Source organism: Chelmon rostratus, chromosome 14, assembly GCF_017976325.1.
Source record: "Chelmon rostratus isolate fCheRos1 chromosome 14, fCheRos1.pri, whole genome shotgun sequence".
Lineage (NCBI taxonomy): Eukaryota > Metazoa > Chordata > Actinopteri > Chaetodontiformes > Chaetodontidae > Chelmon > Chelmon rostratus.
In genome coordinates this window covers 10,212,087-10,231,157 of record NC_055671.1, presented here as the reverse complement: position 1 = coordinate 10,231,157, position 19,071 = coordinate 10,212,087, and the positions used below count along the sequence as shown (strand labels likewise).

General features: G+C 43.0%; 2 protein-coding genes and 1 long non-coding RNA gene across 3 annotated transcripts; all 3 read right to left on the bottom strand.

The window, feature by feature from the left end:
- Window positions 1–5,862: 5,862 nt before the first annotated feature.
- Window positions 5,863–6,576, bottom strand: LOC121617833. The gene is made up of 2 exons (XR_006007414.1): window positions 6,508–6,576; window positions 5,863–6,318 (listed from the first exon to the last, which is right to left on the bottom strand). It is a non-coding gene; the product is annotated as an uncharacterized LOC121617833 (long non-coding RNA).
- A 1,844-nt stretch (window positions 6,577–8,420) lies between these two features.
- Window positions 8,421–13,214, bottom strand: LOC121617408 (histone H4 transcription factor). Its single transcript, XM_041952583.1, has 9 exons — window positions 12,748–13,214; window positions 11,671–11,897; window positions 11,192–11,303; window positions 10,877–11,029; window positions 10,694–10,771; window positions 9,815–9,935; window positions 9,568–9,706; window positions 9,346–9,470; window positions 8,421–9,250 (listed from the first exon to the last, which is right to left on the bottom strand). The coding sequence occupies exons 1-9, from the start codon at window positions 12,905–12,907 to the stop codon at window positions 8,950–8,952; spliced, it is 1,416 nt and encodes a 471-aa protein (XP_041808517.1). The 5' UTR covers window positions 12,908–13,214; the 3' UTR covers window positions 8,421–8,949.
- Window positions 13,215–13,560: 346 nt separating this feature from the next.
- dpagt1 (dolichyl-phosphate (UDP-N-acetylglucosamine) N-acetylglucosaminephosphotransferase 1 (GlcNAc-1-P transferase)) lies at window positions 13,561–18,484 on the bottom strand. The gene is made up of 9 exons (XM_041952504.1): window positions 17,964–18,484; window positions 17,712–17,832; window positions 17,419–17,632; window positions 17,034–17,180; window positions 16,638–16,722; window positions 16,351–16,539; window positions 16,141–16,228; window positions 15,144–15,299; window positions 13,561–15,060 (listed from the first exon to the last, which is right to left on the bottom strand). Exons 1-9 carry the CDS (start codon window positions 18,128–18,130, stop codon window positions 14,995–14,997), a joined length of 1,233 nt encoding a protein of 410 aa, XP_041808438.1. The 5' UTR covers window positions 18,131–18,484; the 3' UTR covers window positions 13,561–14,994.
- Between the last annotated feature and the right edge of the window lie 587 nt (window positions 18,485–19,071).

Genomic DNA, 19,071 nt, shown 5'->3' with positions numbered 1-19,071 from the left:
CTGTTGCCTCAGCAGGTGTGTGGACAGAAAGCTGCATTTGATCTTATGATGGCTGCAGACATCATACTAACACTGGGTGCTGCATATGATCTGATTACAGTTCATTCTATGGAGTGGCCGGTTGAGGGGAATAAGATTCTGTGTGAGGAGTCAGGATCTGGTTTCAGTCCTGCAGCACACTTTATACTGCTGATTCACAAATTTCCTCCTAGGCTGAAGTGTCTGTTAAACCATGTAGTGGCTGCTGATCCATTAGTTTTCCAATAATCTGAAACTGAAAGAGCACACTGTTTCCCTCATAGCGCGCCAGAGATGTCAGCACATGTGACATCTTCAGAATCACGTTGCTATTTCATTAGTCAGGTAAACATCAGCACTTATTTAACAAAACAAAACAAAAGACCAGTTCTAAATGACATGAATTCAGAGGATTATCAGCATGAGTTAAATGAATCAGGTGACCTACTTTACCTTAGTTATCCTGTAAATAAAGAGTCATGCAATCATCAGTTTAAGGTTTATAGATGGTCATGCTTAAATGCTGCAGGAAAACTAATGGGATGTTTGTTTTAGTGTAAATTAATTGTGCGTAGTTGTAAAAATAATGAGAAAGGAGCACAGCTAATATACAAAACCACCCGATTGTGTCAAATTGCCTATTTAAAGTTCATGCATACCTGAAACTGCCATACAAATCACTGCGATCTAAAGAACACATTCAGGACAGCTTTGAATATTCTTGAGCACATAAAGGAAGTAGGCAGCACATGTTGGCCCACAGACGCACAAGCATCAAGAGTCTGTTCTGGGTTTAACACTCCTAATCAAAACTCATATCATGTGTAGACACATGATCTGTCTCCAAACATCCGCCGCCACCTCTGTGCAGCCCGGTGGTACTCTCTTTCTGCTGCCCATGACCTGCTGTGCATGTAGTAAAACATCCTCATGCGAAGAGGACCGGTGAAGAAAATTGACCACGACTTCTATTGACCACCCTGCCATTAGTGAATTTCCATTACAAGCCTGCGTATAAGCCCTGTAAAACACTAGGAGGCTTTAATGGCCTCTTAGTCAGATGAAGGCCTCCATGATCTGTCATGTGCAGCCCCAAAGCCAGCACACGTGAGCCACACACACACACACACACACAGCATAGTAAAAGTCTCCTGAAAGGATGAAATATGGTTGCTAAATGTATCTAGGTGTGCAGCTTGGCAGCGGTGTGGTGATTCTGTGCTCTGCAGTGGCTTGTCAGTGATGAAGGATGCTCCCACCTCTCCTAAAAGCACCTGTTACCTACAAACTGATGAGGATGAAAACATGAGACAGAATTCAGCAGAGGGCTTTTTTTTCTAAAGGTAGATGAGTCATAAATGAGCCCGTCCTGTGGACACATCAACAGAAACTGTGGCTCCATCAGCCAGCCCTACTGTGTGTTGCATTGCACATGCACACGCACACACGCACACGCACGCATTTCCACATACTTATTATTGTGTGTTGAAATGACCAGGTGAGCAGCTCAGCCCTGGTTCTCCTCTGTGGGTGAGAGCAACAGTGCTCAGTTGATGCCTTCAGACGAAACAGCACAATCCCTCCACATCAGAAGGTTCAACACACAGTCCCAGCCAGCTGAAAACACAAAGAACAAAACAAAACAAAAGAAAAAATTCCAAAAGATGCTCACTGTGCGCCACAGTCCTGCAAAAATCCGGATCGGCTGAGAGGCATGCATGTACCGAGCTGTGTTCTCCTCGTCAGTATTTCTCGGGGTGCGGCGCACATCGTCCCGCATCCACTACAGCAACTCCTGAGATCAAAATCATGTCCGGCCTCAAACTATGACTGCATCCCAGAGAATCGTCAGGGCGGCAGGATGCCTGTCATGCTTCTCTTCTCCCTCGGCGCGATTATTCCTCTCATGAAATCCATCCGTGGCCAGCTCGCCTCGAAACACTCACACACATCCTCAGCAGTGGCGCTGATGGCATCTCTGACATCTGGAATGGAACAAAAACAGTCGAAGAGCGCTGCAGATGCTTCAGCAGCAGCAGCAGCAGCAGCGGCGGCGGCAGCAGCTCGATGGAACAGCCGCCGTCACCCTCTCACCGGTTAGTGCGTCTGTGTGGTACGCACGCCGGTCTGGGATGCAGGGCGTTGCTGGCATGATGCTACTGGAGGGGGGAAAAATGTTTTGGTTCTGATCATTTCCTCCTAATCCTCATCTTGAACTCATGTTTCAGAATGAAACAGAAAGAAGCGGATAGAGAGCATTTCGTAAAGGCACAGCACAATACCGGGTGATTAATGCATTTTAAATCACAGTGAAGACATTTTGATGATATTTAATTAAATATATAATATATTTAAGGCTGGAACACTGACCTAAAAGTTGGAATTACTTCACACTTAATTAAATGCATTCAGATCATACTGACCACCGCAACCCGTCTCAATTAGCCTCTCAGGTGCCAATTTAAAGCTTTTAACTATTTCATTTTCTATTCTGGGGCGACTCCGGGCTGTTTTCTCTGGGGAAATGAGAGAAATGAGAATAACCCACTGAGGTAAGGATAGAGCTCCGCCATGAATACGTGTTTTTCTTTTTCCCCCATCTTTCATCCTCCCACATTAACCTGAAGCAGGTGACCAGGTCGGGCTCCGGCGCTGTCTGTGCGCTGCTGTGGACAGACAGAGTAAACACGAGGAAACGCTTCGAGACGTTAGGCCCCGCTGTCTCTTTAAAGGCCGCACCTGCGCAGCTGCCTGGTGCTGATGCTGCAGTGCCCGGGTTATTTTCGGTAAAACAGTCGGGGTTACTCGCGTTCAAGCGGGCCCTACATGCCTTACATCACCCCTGAGAGGAAATCAAGACCATTTTTAGCCAATCGCACCTGCCTCTTAATCAGACCAATTTAAAACGAGCTCTCACGTCGCCACATGAGCAATTTCCCAGCACAGCAACCCATCTCTCCCTCTCTCTGTCTCTGTGATTTGCCTCCTTAAGGCTGCCAATATTATCAACCATGACCATATTCACAGAAAAGCAAAGCATGCAAACCTGATTCCATCAAACGGATTGCAAAGCTTGTATATGATTAGACCTGTAAGTCAACACAGGTTTACACTTCCACATGTTTGATTTTTGTGCTATAACTCAGCCTTCCTGTGATGAAGACATGATAGTATCCAAACTAAAGATGAATGCTTTGCTATTCAGCTCCAGCAAACGAGGTGCAGGGCCATTTTCAAGCTTGACTGATAAGACAGCTATGGAGGTGCTTCAATCTATTATTCTAATTCAAAGGCCAAATCCTGATTGCATAATGTAATATTTGCCTTGTGGAAATAGGGGTGACCTTTCTTACATTCTCTGTAGAATAGAGCTACGTTTGCACACATAAATTCTATAAAAACAAGCAACCAGTCCCCCTCATGCCTTCTGAGACACCACAAGGCAGATCATTAATCAACTAAACGATCATTAAGTCACTCCAGCGATAACAGTGTTTCTCTATTCATGAGCCACACATTAACGGCGACGGACGGCCACATGTGTGAGATGAGAGCAAACACTTCAGCTCAACAAAGAAGCCTTTGCAAAGTTACACATTGACTGGAGACTGAAGGGAGACTGGAGTGAGGGTTAGGCGCTATAAGTACTGAGCTGCAGCTTTATTAGACATCTGAGGTAAATAGATTGGACAGGATGGCGCTCAGGACAGCTGTTTTCCTCGCTGTGGCCTCTCTTCTGCTGTTGACACCAGGAGCTCTCACACACACAGGTGAAAACTTGAGAACATCCAACCTTAAATCACACACTTTTTTTGTGTTCGTATCACGCGCAGCATCATTTAAACTGAATACAACATGACGTGCAGGTCCTACGACTCTTCCTGTCAGAGTGTCTGTGGAGAACGTGCTGTCTAACATGTCACCTGAGACCTACTTCAGCTCTGTGGTTGAGGGAGGTGTGCTGCTGGGCGCTCTGAGGAGACTGCAGGAAACGCAGCACGACTTCAAGTGTGACCACCCATGACATTCCCTTTTAATATCCCTGCATACCAGCCTTTGTTCTTTAATGTGGCTCAGCTGCTTCTCCGGAACATGTCCTGACTGTGTGTGTGCATCGCCAGGTTCACGGTGAAGGAGGACCCAGACTTTGGCCTGTTGCTGGAGAGTGTGAATGGAATATCTGGGAGTGAGCTCGAGCAGACGTACTGGGAGATCCTGGCAGAAAGCTCAGGAGAGTACAACAGGCTCGATGTGGGTGAGTATCCTCCCCAGAGGTTCAATACAGCATATCTGAGGAAGACTTAATGAGCTGTAATGAAGCAGGAGAATTGGCTTTCCTTTCACTTATTGCCTCCGGGTGTTCTTTACTGTGATTATTCTAAAATCTTATTGTTGTGATGATATTAGTCACTCTTTGTCTTAAATATATTTGGTGTAATTTCTGCTGCTCATGAGCAGGCAGACATAATTCTAGTCAGTAATTTTGATTATTTTAGAGTGCCCGTTTGGTTTTTGGAGTAAAGACGACATATTAATAGCTCTTCATTATCTTCTAATTGGCTATCGCTGCAAGAACTCCACAGCACAACTGAGCTCCTCTCAGAATCTGCGATCACGTGTGAACTATCTGACCCAAACGTTTCCCTTCTCACAGGACTTGGCTGCTACAAACCCAAAGCAAACGAACACATCATCCTCAGGTTCAGCACCTGGCCCCGACAGTGATGGACGAGCTCAAGTGTCCCACCGAGATTTCATCGTTCATTTCTGCAGAGACGAATGTCTCTGGATTATCAAGTTCCTGTGAAGTGGTGCTAAATGTTGTGAGAATAAACAAAATAGCAGCATCTAGAGGATTTCAGGAGCAATGTCATTTATCAGATCGAAACGAGTGAGTCTGTGCATCAACTCCACCTGACTGGCTTGCATGCATGCACTGGTTGAAAAATATAGAGGACATTTATTTACATTTAAAGAGTATTTGGACAGTGATTTGTCCTCATTTGACCTTTGAGTTAGTAAGAATTAATATTTGACTTTAAAAATACGATATATGTGGTACCAAGAATAAGTACAAGAAATATTTTGAGATATAAGAAGAAATGTCACATGCCACAAAGTATACTGACCATCACAACTGTTTGAAGGCTGAAGAACCTGAAGGTGAGATGCATACATTTGTTGTGAGTGGCATCATTTTTCAGCTCATGACGAATCTGAGGCACATTCAGGCTTTGAATTCTGATGTGAGTAAAGCATTGAAAACGCACTGGGTGGTTTGAGTGTGGGTGCTTTGACTTCAGATAGGGCAGCAGTATCTTTTTCTTCCTTTCAAATGCACCAGAAATCATATTCACATTCATACATCTGTACAAAAGTAAAGAATTTACAAGAAAAATAGATATTTGTCCTATTTTTCCACAATAAATCATTTTAATATTAAAACAGTGCATAGTCTACTACCTATAAGAACAATTTGCTCAGGCTCTACGACACTCTTCGTGTTGACCCCTGAGCTCCTCGACCAAAGCTCCTCCCTTTGTAACAAGATTAAGGTTTCATCTCCTTCCAGGACAGATGGACTGAGAGGAGCAGCGATGAGGCAGAGGCGCTAATCTCCGTGGTTTCACTTCCCTCTCCCCTTGTCTTTATCTTTATTTCTTCCTTTCTCTTAGAGTGTGTTTTAGAGATATTCCTGGTCAGTGTAATCTGTGACATGACACTACAGCATCAATTCAAACAACCAGCAAATGCTGTCTGAGCTCCCAGATTCTTCCCTGTGAACAAGCATTTGCCCCAAAAGAGCCTCTTATACCAAAAAACAGACCTCAGCCACCTGGCAACTCAGGTTCAACTTTTTATTTTAAAAGTTTTAAACAATTATTTAACCCACGTCTGACACGGCCATTCAGGCAGCTTTAACCAAGTACAATTCACCTCACTTTTCTTTTCTGACCCGGCTGCCGCCTTCCAACATACAGATTGACTGAACTGAGCCGTTCTGCTTTGCTTATAATTCATCAGTGACGAGAGGGATTTGAACCTCAGGCAGTGAAATCTTCTCATCATAGTGTAACATCCTGTAAATAGAAACCGAGGAGACATTGTTGGCTTCAGTGTGCCAAAGAGATTAAAATGAATGTCTGCAAACACCCAGATTTTGGCCCGCTAATTTGTCCCCACAATCGGATGAAGCAGCATAGTTTGGCTCTGTGGTGTTGAAGCTGTGCATTTCCTCTTCACCTGATGTGACACTGTGCAGTCCACACAGTGTATTCACCACGCTTCAGGCTGCAGATGCTAAAAATAAAAAACAGTTCTTTGCATGGAATTCCTCAAAGAAAGACAGCAAATTAATTTTTAAAGCCATAATATAATTAACCACATTTATGTGTATTTGCACTGAGACACCACTGCAACTTGCTCACATGACATCAGTTCAACAAGTCCTTCGTTTATGCCTGACAGTGTGGTGGGGAGGCGACTCACCACATGACAAAGCGCAGTCACAAATGCAAGGGACACACTGTGCAAAGAAGCGCTTCCAGCCGGTCTCCTTCTTCCTACAGTTGTCTATCCGAGTGCAACCTTGTTTGGGTGGGCCGAAGTAGCTCTTATACGTGCAGGTGGAGTTGCACGTGCCATTGAGCTCCCTCTCACTGATTTCAACGCGTCCGCGCTGACACGTTCCTAAAAGACAGGCAGAGAGAAATCAGCTAAAACGTTCATAAGGGTAGGGTCTTTGTGTCACTGTGGTCAGTGTTTACTCACGGAGGCAGATAGGTTTCGGGGTCCAGAGGCCATTAGGCTGGCAAGATCTGGTAGGGCTTCCCACCAGCATGAAGCCAGAGCGACAGGTGTACCTCACCACAGAGCCCACCCACCAGTCGTTACCATACACGACTCCATTATAGTCCACATCTGGCCTCCCACAGTTCACTGCCATGCAAAATGAAGAAAACGTAAGTATAACAGGTCAATCAGACAGGGTGACTTCAGGTTTACTGTGTTTTAGGGGTTCTACCTAATGTGATTGTTGTGGCGGTCTTACCTCTGCACAGGGACTTGTAGCCGAGCCAGCAGCAGCTCGAGTCTCCACATCGATCTCTCCTCAGCTCCTGGTGCCGCGCCTTACAGCCTCCTAAACAAAGCGGTGCTACCCCAGACCAATAGATGTCATCTATGAACTCTGGTTGGGGAATCCATTCTGTCTCGACTACATTGAAACATTTTTATTAGTTTTGTCATGCACCATAGCTGGGCAAGTCTCAAACATCCACATAATATATATAAACAAAACACAAAATGGAAATATTTTCAGCATCTGCGGCTTAGATTAAGAAAGATGTTGTTGTCATTATATAAGGATCCATAGGAACTGTCCTCACAGTGCAATTAGCACTGTTCTATGACCCAACATGAGTGAAAAATAACAGCATCCTGGCATTATAGGAGGTCTTACCACTACCTTCCACCTCTCCAGTCCATCCAGGAAACTGAGAAGTGGCTCTTTGGAAGGACCAAAACAACAGCAGTAGCAGTGGATATAACCTCACAGTGGCCATCCTCTCATGCAGTCAGTGTGTGTGAAAAATTGCAGATGGATCTGGGAACTGAGCCGAAGTCATATTGCAGTCCAGCAACATTCTTTGCATCCTCTTATTTGCAAAGCCAACAAACATGAAGCCATTAGGAACTGTCTGAGCTCACTGACTACAGAATGAAGTGGCAGAGAGCTAAGCTGTGTTTGCTGCCTAATCTTCAACACACAGCTAATGCCACCGCGTGCTGTATGTCATGCTGTGACTGGACACACTGCTTTGGCCAAGGTTTTTCATGGTTTAAGTCACCTAATCACCAGAGCTGAGCTTGTATTGTCAGGGTAGAGTGAAGAAGAGCAGTAATTGTGTTATCTGAATATTTGCTATCAAAGCACTGATTTGGTGCTATATAAATAAAATTGAATTAAATTGTATGTGCGTGTACCTTTCAGTCCAATCAAAAACATACACATTTTTTGGCCTTAAAATAATCATTTTAACCAATGGAGGAAAGTCTCAGTAAGTTGATTTGGTTGAATAATGGGGAGACAGCAATTCAGTTTAGTCATGTAATCAGTTTGTCTACTTAGAGCTCAGCCTATAAATTTTAGATAACAAGTCTGTTCGAGTATGGCCTGATCATATCTGGCTGCAGTGGAGCAATTACACAGCAGGGGGCGCCATACATGAAGTGTGTGGTGAGCTGTAAGTCATATCAAATTAGAATGACACATATTCAGCTCTTGAAGACTAGTTAATAGTAATGGTGTTAAATTTTGTGCAGCAAAAACATTTTGCTGTGCCACATTAAAGAATAAAAAAAAAAAATATTTCAAATGTGATTTTGCAAACATTTTGTCAAGTTTATTCAAGCATCAAAAAATACACACTTTATTCGTGATGAGGTAGGGTCCTCTTTGCTGAATGCCACACACTTTGCTGAACATTAACCATTCTGATGGCATCATGCTGATGTGTTTCTGAACTAAAAGAGAATGACCACACACTAGGCAGCGCAGCATTAGTATCCATTCAACAGACTGAGGATGTTAGAGTATGAGAAACAATGACTTCATTTAAAATAATCTAAAAATACTGTCACATAGGTTGTCCACAAGATCAACATTAGTAAACAAAGCACATTAAAACAGGGTTATTACCTAATATAGGCTCAACATCATGGAGTACACATACCTTCAGTTAGATGTATTAACTTCTTTTAAGCGCTTAAGATGCTTCATATGTTTGCCATGTATCTGAAACAGCACAGCTGATTACAGAATGTCCTGTCATGTGTGCTATGTAGACAGACTGTTGTGGCAGTCAAACCACCTGCCTTCCTTGCTGCTGAGCAGTATCCTGGAGCTGCTGCATGACAGAGTCCTCCTGTTCATGACAAGCCTCCAGTGAGAACGTACAACATGCCGTCTTCCTGACTTCCCTCCTCAGCGTTGATAGATGGCTCCTCAGTCCTCTCCTCCTCCAGCAGCACCCCTCTCAGTTCAACCTGCAGCTCCGAAGGAGGTGCGCCCGGGGACTCTTCCTCCAGCTCCTGACCCTCAGCCTGGCCGCCATCCTCATCCTCGTCTGCTTGCCTATTTTGTCTTTCCCTCATTAGCTGCTCTGTCAGTTCCACGCTCTCGTAGCGAATCAGCTGCAGCCGCAAGAAGCCGTCCTCATGCTCCTTGTACCTGACCAAGTGACAAAGAGACCGTCAGTGCTGCAACACCCCATCGTCTAAAAGTCAACATTACTGGATTCATTGATTCGTAAATGCAAGACTTACCTGAACCTGGGGTGTCCAGATGGCCATTTGAACTGGTGCTTTTTGTGCAGGTGGACAGTTAGGTTGTTGCCCCTGGTGAAGCACTGATCGCACACATGGCACTTGTAACGAGCTACGAAATTCCCCTGATCACAGAAAGGAAACATTAGAGAAATACAGACGACATCAAAAATCCCTATCTGAGTGCAAACCAACAATAATTTAAAGGATTCCCCCTTTCACCTCGTGCTCCCTTTTGTGGTGAATCTTCATGGTGACAAGGGTACGAGAGGTGAAGTCGCAGCCGGGAACGTCGCAGTGGAATGCTGGCTCGCTGCTGTGGCTATCCAGGTGTTTGCGCAAATCCACCAGATTCTTACACCTGCGAATGCAAAATCAAGTGTGGGAGTATTAAGAAAAAAAGAACACAAGTGTGTCTGCTACAGCCTAACCGTGTTTTGCATTGGTGCAGCTTGAGAGGATGTGATACCTGTATTCGCAGTATTCACAGCTGTATGGCTTCTCGTTACTGTGGCGGAACTTAACATGGTTGCGCAGTGAAGACGGCGATGGACAAGTCATGTCACACAGCGGGCATTTGTAGTGGCTCACTGTACCAACAAGAAAAAGTCAAAGCAGTGATCAGATTAAATCACCTAATGATACTGCAGAGCTGTTTGTCGTCAAAAGAATTGCCTCACTCGCTTGGACATCAAAGTGTATCACATGATCAATTGGTCAAAAATAGACGTTATAAAAGCCTCCTTTTATTTATGCTTGTGTCAAGCCAAAAAATACTGGTGAAATAATTTACATTAAAACTTGACACTGTTGCTATAACAACACAGATATCCAGCACAGAGATTTCCTTGCTATGAGAGTTGCTCATGTGGATGCAGGGGTCTGGGGAGTTCAGGCTTACTAACGTTTACTAATGTTTATGGGTACATAAACAAACTTGTGTAGAAACTCGACTAACAGTGGAAGTGAATAAGGATTTATGGCAACACCAACACAAAAAAACAATACAAACAAAATATGCAAACTTGTAAGTACCTATGGTGGACCGAATGTTCACTTGCTTGAAATAGCTAGTATATTATACATTTTATGATACCAATCAGATCTAACATGTCACTTCACACATGCATGAGCTGAAACCAGTGTCTTGCTGGCCAGCAAAAATTCATCTAAAAATGTAAGGCATGGTTTGGAAAATGGCTTTTTTTTTTTTTGTAGTAAAAACTTTGTGTGATATGAGGTTCTTTTGCTGAAACACACAAAAACAGCAGTGTGATATTTTAAGTTCTCCTCAGCCCACGTAACCAACGACTAGGAACACTGACAGCACAATGGCAGCAGGACTGACCGTGGGTTCTCATGTGGTCTCTCAGTAGTCTTTCTGTTGCAAAACGTTTGGAACAGTGGGAACACTGGAACCTCTGACCTACAGCAAACATGCATACAAGCACACAAATCAAGAATTACTGATTGACACAATTTGAAGAACATTGCTATTTATCTTCTTGTCATAATTCTGACTAGTTTTTACCTTCCATGGCGTTCTGTCTTATGATGTGGTCAAAGAACTTGGTGTTGTTAGCGTACATCCCCCCACATCCTGGACATGCTACAACCTTCTCCTGGGTGTGGCTCCGCAGGTGCTCTCGCAGCTTTGGACGCCCTTTAGCAGTGGCTTCGCAATCTGTAGAGCGACAGGCTCAGAACTCAACAATCCCATAGTCTTAGTACCAAGCAAAAAATGTAGTCAGCATCTTCACTTCTTTGACATTAAATGGGTTGTGTCATTTTTAGCTAAATTAATACCTCTTCTATAATCGTGAGATAATCATGCTACACGAAGTACCTTTCCATCCACAGCGTACTGGGAATTCACAGTCTCCTGCTGGTATATCCATGCACAGGCCATGCATCTCCACATGGCGATAGAACCACTCTGGGTTTTCATATGGTGGTTGCTTTGACAAATACGCATAGAAAAAAGAAACACATAGCCAGAAATATTTAGACATCAGGAAGACAAATGTTAAAACTCTACTTCACTAACACTTGAATTAAAGAAATCATCCTACTTATCCCAGCTGAGCGCTCTTGGAGGTCAAGTCACTGTTCTCAAATTGCTTAGCTTCTAAAAACTCTTACATCCAGTGAATTTTTAAGATGAGTGAAACCATGACAACTAAGTGATGAGATGATTTGTGTCACATATGTAGACTTCTTTTTCTATCCATGATGGACTTGCATTAGCTGAAGTGTACAAAAAAAAAACACCTTTCAAACTCAACTGACGGCTGCATGTGAGAAGGTGGCCTCTGCAATGCTTACCTCACAGTCCTCCCAAAGGCAGATAAAATTGTCTGGGATTTCAGGGATGCTGTTGCGGTTGTGGTAGCCGATGGAGCAGGTGCCCATTTCTGGCTGGGCGTTAAGCACCTGCTGACCCAATTGCTTCAACTTAGTATGGTAACAGTGAAAGAACAGATGTCTTCGCAACTCCTCAGGCCCCTCTACAGAACAGAAGCCACAGTCTCTCCAAAGACAGTTTCTCTCCCCTTCACACAAAAAGTAAAGGGTTTGCATTAGTAGGCATCATCCTTTTGGTGGCCACGCAACACATCAATTTTTCTTGCTTATCGTCACTAATTTCACAGCACCGCAGCACACTGGATGTAAAATGAAGCAATAACTATTCTAGTTTTAATCCCAAAAGACATTCAGTTAACTGTCACAGAAGAGTAAAGATACCTGAAAATATTTGCAGTCAAGAGGCTGGAGTCAAAGAATTCTGACTTTTCTTCTTAAAAAATTACACAAACCAATTAATCGATTATCAAAATAGTTGGCGATTCATTTAATAGTTGCCATCTAATCAATTAATCGTTGCAGCTGTAGTTGAGATGCACATCTATTGAAAACAGTAACAGGGAGAAAAACTATATTAAAGTTACATAAAGAAATCACATTTAATAATTGGTTGCAAATCTTTTGAAATTGCTTATTGGCTGAGGTTTACTACCTACACACACCAGTACACACTTGGTGTCTTCCCTGGTGGTGGTCTGCCAGGCCTCAGCTACAGACAGATTCACTTCTTACTTGTGGGGACATTTTGCCTTCAGTCTGGAGTTTAGCCAGTGACAGAGATGCTCAGTGGCATTGAGATTAGGCAGGTGACTTTGCAAGTGAGGAATATTACACTCTTCAGACATAAAAGAAAACTATCTTTACCCCAAGCCATTGCTGTACAGAGCCAAATCAAAGAAACATAAATCAGTGTCTCACTACTTCCAGTCTGCACTCTAATATCTAAAGTAAATTGTGCTGTCTTTCAATATAACTTCCTGCCGCTGATAGATGAGCCACAGGCCTATACTTTGAACTATAATACTAAAAACTCCTCACCTTCTATTTCTTCTTCATCCTCCTCCGCCATGTTCACGGCAGTAAGGTGACCCTCCGCGTGCTTGCAGAAGTTCTCCATCCGACTGAACGACTCCTGACACGAACTCCATTCACACTCCAACTTCAGTGTTTTCTTGTGGATCCGTTTGTTGGGCGGCATCTCTCTGAGTCACAGGTGTGCTAAATTTAATGTGTTTTAAACGGACTGAAACTACAACCGTCGCCCTGGTGTGGCCACCACCTGGAATCTACAGGCTGCTAGCTAACACCAGATGCTGGTTGGTAACAGTAATCAGCGTCTCTATAACATTTACCAGCTCGAACAGAGCGTTAGAAACATCATCTTGGAACACTTTGACAAACTAAAAGACGTAAAAAGCGTCAAAGTATTCCTTGAATAGGAGCCTCAGCGCAATAAGTTGCTGAATAAAAGCACTGACACGTCAACAACAGAGGAATTGTTTTGGTCAGTCACTCGAAACGCGGGCTATGTGCAGCTCAGATGTCGCCCCAGAAACAACGCATACTTCAATAGTTCCGGGTGTCATATGTTCCGGTTCAAAATCTCCATTTCCTCTAACTTTGAGATAGTCAGGACTCAAAAGTAAAGTACATTTACGCTACTGTCCTTAAGTACAATTTCGAAGTATTTGCCGGCGTATTTCCATTGTGCGCAACTTTATACTTCTACTCCACAACATCGCAGAGGCAAATATGGTACAATTAACTCTACTTCGTTTATTTGGCAGTTAGTTTTAATGTACAGATTAGGATTTTGACTATGAAACATCAATTTAAGCAGTGCTACAGATTACAACACCCGACACTATGCAGTATACAATAGCAGAGCCTTTGAGTACTGATATCTGAGAGCTTAAAAAATCTGTTAACAGTATTTTCTTTTCTTCTTCTTTTTTAAATGGATAAATAATATAAAGAAGCATTTTTATAGATTCTCACTGGTTATTACAAAATTGTGGCCTTTGGCATTCTTGCACAGCAATTTTTGATTTGTTGACCAATTTATACTCGGAAACAGATTTGTCAATGATAACCATATTTTTCCCGATAATACTTCTGTAGAGATAAGATTATGAATGCTTTTGATAGACTTTACTTGTAGTCAAGTATTTATAATTTTTTTGTAATTACTACATCTAATTAAGCAGCTGAATACTTCTGAAACCACTGCAAGTAATGATAATGGCACAATCTAATATTTTGATCAACTTTTATTTCTCAATTTGAGCCTTCCATCTGAACAGTTAACAGTTTCTCACTTGTAGTGACATTCCTAAACAAAATAGTCCAGTGCCGGTTGACTTCACATTGTCAAATCTGCTGAACCCTTAGGAGGAGAATGCATATCAGTCATAAAAATACAGCTACTATATGTATCCAATAATACCAAGAACGGTATAAACAATCAATTCCCATCCCTTCACCTTCCATATACCTTAATTATCTTTTACAACAATCCAGACAGTATAATCTCACTTCATCACTTCTAATCCAATACCCAATATCCAATGTATTTACCTGTCTCCACCTAATTCCCCATGATAATCTCCACGCTGATTCTCACCTCATCATGTTTTCACTGCTTTTCTTCACAATCACCATTCTCTGTGCATTTGTTAAGAGGTAAACAAACAAAAAAAGATACCAACTTTCCACCTGTGGTGCATGGATTGATATTTACGTGTATGGATGGATGGTGTAATGTGAGTGCATACATTTTTGCTTCAACGGCAGATTCAAGCAGCCGACCACTGTGAATATTTTTAGGGCACTTCTACATCCAGAAATCTGGTATGAAATGGTAAGAATTTAGTAGAGGCCGGCCGTTGATGCTGGCTGCCCTGAAGACTAAAAGTCATCCTCACTGACTGCACTTTTCCTTTAAAAAACCAAGTATAAAAATACACTTTCAGGGTCAGGGGCACACAATTTGATTAAGACCCAGTCTCCTTTTTCTCCTTGTAATTACTGAAACCAGGAGAACAACCAGCACTACTGCTGTTGATGTCATGTCCTTAGCCATTCATGCTTATATGTAGAACCGTTTTACAAAGAGAAATAGATCTTTAAGCCTTGCACTGGGTTTTTACTGCAGGTAGAGTCTGAGGCAGAAAAAATAACAGATGGACTCTATAAAGGCAGATAAACCACAAGCCTGTAAATTAGTTCCATAACAATATAATATTTTCTCGGTCCGTCATTCTCCGCGCTTTCCTGGAGAGCCGTCTAGACGTCGTAGAAGAGACGCACCAGGTGATAACGGATCCCAAAAGCCACTACGCTGCCCATCACCTGAGAGACACACAGAAATCAACATTCATATACCTCCTACATTATTCCAGGGTGTTTGGACTCAGGAGGTGCTTTTGTTATACCTGAATGATGAGCATGATGACTGTGAGGCTTCTCTCATGGGTGGGACCGAGCAATTTCAGCACCAGATTTATTATGGTCATGTTGTTGCACTCAATAAAATCATCATCTCCCTCCTGGCCTCTTCGCACTTCTAGCAGCTTCAATAACTCTGCCACCTGTTGAGGATTAAGGGCATTATTATTATCAACCAATAAACACAGCTGGAAGCCTGCCAGTGGTCTGCCTCTTGTGTGTCTGTTTACCCACCTAGATCAATACTCCCTACATGCACTTTTTCAGTGGGTGACCTGGTGCGAGACCTCTGAATCGCTCTGCACATCTCCAAATTTTCCAGCAATTCAAATACTAATATAAGGAAGTGAAATGGCAATTCTGTCCAATTGTCTGGCTAATTAATAGGGGAATTCGGGTTTTATCAGGTGAGAGACATGTCAGTGTTGTTTGAGGGTTTATTGCATCTGCACCATCAGGCACGATGCTACCTGCTTGCTTTTACATGTTGAGAGTACATGCTACCCCTTGCATGGGTGTGCCCAGAGTGTACTGGACTGAGGGTATGATGTGCAAGACGTGCATACAGCACATGAGCAACCATGTTTTACATCGGAACCAAATAATGCTGCTGCATTAGCAGAAACCATTAGTGGATTAATTGATTAGTTCAGAGATAGAAAATTAATTCGCATTTTGATTAATTTGCAACTTTTCAAAAAGCTCATTTAAGTGAATAAGCAAGTTAAATTGCCATCATTCTCTAGTTTCGGCTTCTCCAGGGTGAGGATTTGCTGCTTTTCTCTGTCTCATATCATTTTTAATGAAATATCTTTAAGTTATGACTGCTGGCCAGACATTGCATGCAATATGAAAGCATTCTTCTGGGCTCTGGGGAAATGTGACAGACAGACTTTCTGAATATGTTTACATAAATTGGTCAAGCGCTCAGTAAAAAAAAAAAAAAAAAGAAAAGAAAAGAATACACAAGTGCAAGAGCTTTACCGTCAGAATGAGGTGTCCCAATTTAGAGAGGTCCTTCCTTTTGAATTTGGAGTAGCTCATCCCCAGTTTGCCCGTGTCAGGATTCAGCCTATCATTGGCATGACAATGGGGGGGAAAACAAAAAGAAAACAGACTGAGTACATTACACAGCAGTCATGATGAATGAAAAGATAACACAAACAAACTTGAAGTGCACGAACAGCAGGTCACCTGGGGAGCCGGTGTCTGGGACAGGGGATGACACGAAAGAGCTGAGGCAGGGAGTAGACAAAGTTCACCACTTGAGGAATGAAGAACAGTAGCATCGTTTTGCTGAAGTGTCCCAGGATGCCAACGACAGCAAACGTCATCCCGGCAAAGTAGCAGAAAGTGTCTCCCACAAACACAGATGATGGGTACCTGCAACAAAACAGGCTGCAAGTTGACAGAACACAGGGCCACCGACAAGTCATACATCATTTTTAGTAAAACTGCCTCAGGTTATAGGTCGAACTTACCAGTTGTGGTAAAAAAGTGCTAATGTGGTGAAAAAGAATGGTATCATAAAGTAGAGGGAGAAAACATGGTCATCACGGTAATCCCCTGGCAGGCAAAACACAAACCAAAGGTCAGTGTATGTTCAGCATTTTGCACGTTATGAGGAATTATTGCGCAACGGCAAAAAAGGCATGCTGTAAAACATCCATGTATATAAATGACACAGTATTACATTCAGTCTGGATGACAAACTGACAGTGTGACATGATAATCCCACACTTATTTCCAAACTACTTTGACTTGTTTCAGGCATTATGAAGTAAAATTTGCATTTCCAGATCCAATACACCCAGGACTTGCATTGTAGATGGTGTCATCTGTAATGCTGATGGCGAGAGAGAAGACAAACCACACACCACTGAGCTCCAGCAGGTTGAAGACGATGATGGAGCCGGAGATAAACAGGGCTTGACCTGACTCGATGCCATTGATTCCCGCGAGGATGTTGATGGCGTTCGTGCAGAACACTGCAAGCATTCCCATGTAGACGTAGTAGAGAATACCTGCAGAATATCTCACATTAAGTACTCAGCAAAATTTAGAGAATGACTGAAGATGAATGAAACAGCAGCGTCATTTCCGACATCATATTATGTGTGTCCTCAAAATGTTTATGCATGTCCAGCAGCATAATGGACAGAAGTCCATTGTAGTTTGGAACATTTTGGGATCCCCCTGGAGAGGCTGCAGGATGTGACTGGGGTAGACAGACTTACAGAAGGACACAACTGCACAACTCACCCATATCCATGTGCAGCCCGAGCAGGGCTCTGAAGGGCTTGGGTACCACGATGACTGTGTTGCCAAAGTTAGTAAAATACACCATGAGAAGCGGCAGGGAAGCCATGGTGGGAAGCAGGAGCTTGTGTCTCCACCGAAGGTTCAGCACATCATCGGCAAAGCCCAGGAAGATCATGCAGCAGATGGCCAGAAGTGCACCAATCAGCTGTACAAACTGAAACAACAACAACACAGAGGGTCAGGCTTCAGATCTGAGAGGAACACACAGGTCTGCTTTACATCAATCAACCCACCTCATCATGTGGGAAGCCCGTGCACTGATCTCCTACAAAGCAGCTAAGGAAAGGCACTGGGATGAAGCAGAAGAGGATAATGAGGAAGACCGTCCCACTGATGACTCCTTGGGACTCTGGACTGCAAAGAGCGAACAGAAAGAGAAACAATAAGAGCAATATCTGACTCTCAAACCAGCCACATTTCACCTGACATAATAAAAAACACAAACTGACCGATACAATCCCGCGCTAGATAAGAAAACGACTCACACTTCCTTCTTGTTTGTTTTGTTTAGGTCCATTCCGTACAATCTGGCTGCGATGAAATGGTCTTTGAAAGCAGGAATGAGTTTCAGTGTGGCCATGCAGCCGAGCGCCGACATGAGACAGTTGATCACCAGGGGCAGGACGGGGACCGGGGACATACTTCCAGGCATTTTGGTGGGTCTGTGTCCGACAGATCAAATCTCGTTTCTAGCTAATCTGACGTTGCCCCTCCAGACGATCGATGAACGAGCTTTGGCAGTCTTCACTGAGGTAAACACATGTCATATCGGTATTTCAGAGCCAAACGCATCTCCGCGATTCCGGTGTCAAAGAAGAAGAGGTCCACGAGTCACCATGGTAATTCATATCATCTTTCATTACGGGTTATTAGCTGTTGACTACCTGTCTGTGTTAACTCTGCGTCTGGTATCACTTCAACCGTTAAACCCCGGGTGTTACGAGAAAGAAGAACTTCCTGTCTTTCTCTTCAAAATAAAATGCTGCTCAAACGCTTGTTATTGGCTGGAAACAAGGGTTGTAGTAAAGGGAAATGTTTGTGAACGCAAATGATTTCTTGCTTTCCGTCACCGCCAATCCGGTGTTGACACGGAAGTGACATCTTCTTCTGTGGTTGTTATGTTAGGGGTATAATGAGCCTCTGCCATCTGCTGTCCAAGCTGATCTTTAGAGCGTCTTTTCTTTCTTTCTTTCTTTCTTTCTTTCTGTCTTTCTTTTCATACATTACTAATTACATACACATTTTGTATTCCTCCAACAAGCCTTTTGGCAGGGTGAGATGAGGGTTACAATAAGAATTAAACAAGTTCATATATGATGTTAATAAATAAATTAAGAAGGGTTTGTAGAAATGTGGAGAAGGCAATGTACCATTTGAATTAAAGATTTTTGGAAAAACTACAATTAAAACAGCGGCCTCCTTACATTTCAGGATATGTGACTCTGCCATTGGAAAAAAATATATTTCTGATTTACAGATCAGTGCTATTCAGATCCATTAGTATGACAAAGTAAAACCACTCTGTTACAAGTCCTGCATTCAAGATATTACTCAGGTTGAAGTACAAAGGTTTCTTCAGCAAATGTACCTAGC

What these genes read in the sequence shown, in the direction of transcription:
- LOC121617408 (XM_041952583.1), bottom strand. Translation starts at nt 12,907, where the DNA reads ATGCCGCCCAACAAACGGATCCACAAGAAAACACTGAAGTTGGAGTGT. An exon ending in AGTACGCTGTGGATGGAAAG is followed by an intron (nt 11,030 to 11,191) that starts GTACTTCGTGTA and finishes GTCGCTCTACAG; the next exon opens with ATTGCGAAGCCACTGCTAAA. An exon ending in ACCACAAAAGGGAGCACGAG is followed by an intron (nt 9,471 to 9,567) that starts GTGAAAGGGGGA and finishes TTCTGTGATCAG; the next exon opens with GGGAATTTCGTAGCTCGTTA.
- dpagt1 (XM_041952504.1), bottom strand. Translation starts at nt 18,130, where the DNA reads ATGCCTGGAAGTATGTCCCCGGTCCCCGTCCTGCCCCTGGTGATCAAC. An exon ending in CCCAGACACCGGCTCCCCAG is followed by an intron (nt 16,229 to 16,350) that starts GTGACCTGCTGT and finishes TGCCAATGATAG; the next exon opens with GCTGAATCCTGACACGGGCA. An exon ending in TGGGACACCTCATTCTGACG is followed by an intron (nt 15,300 to 16,140) that starts GTAAAGCTCTTG and finishes AATCCTCAACAG; the next exon opens with GTGGCAGAGTTATTGAAGCT.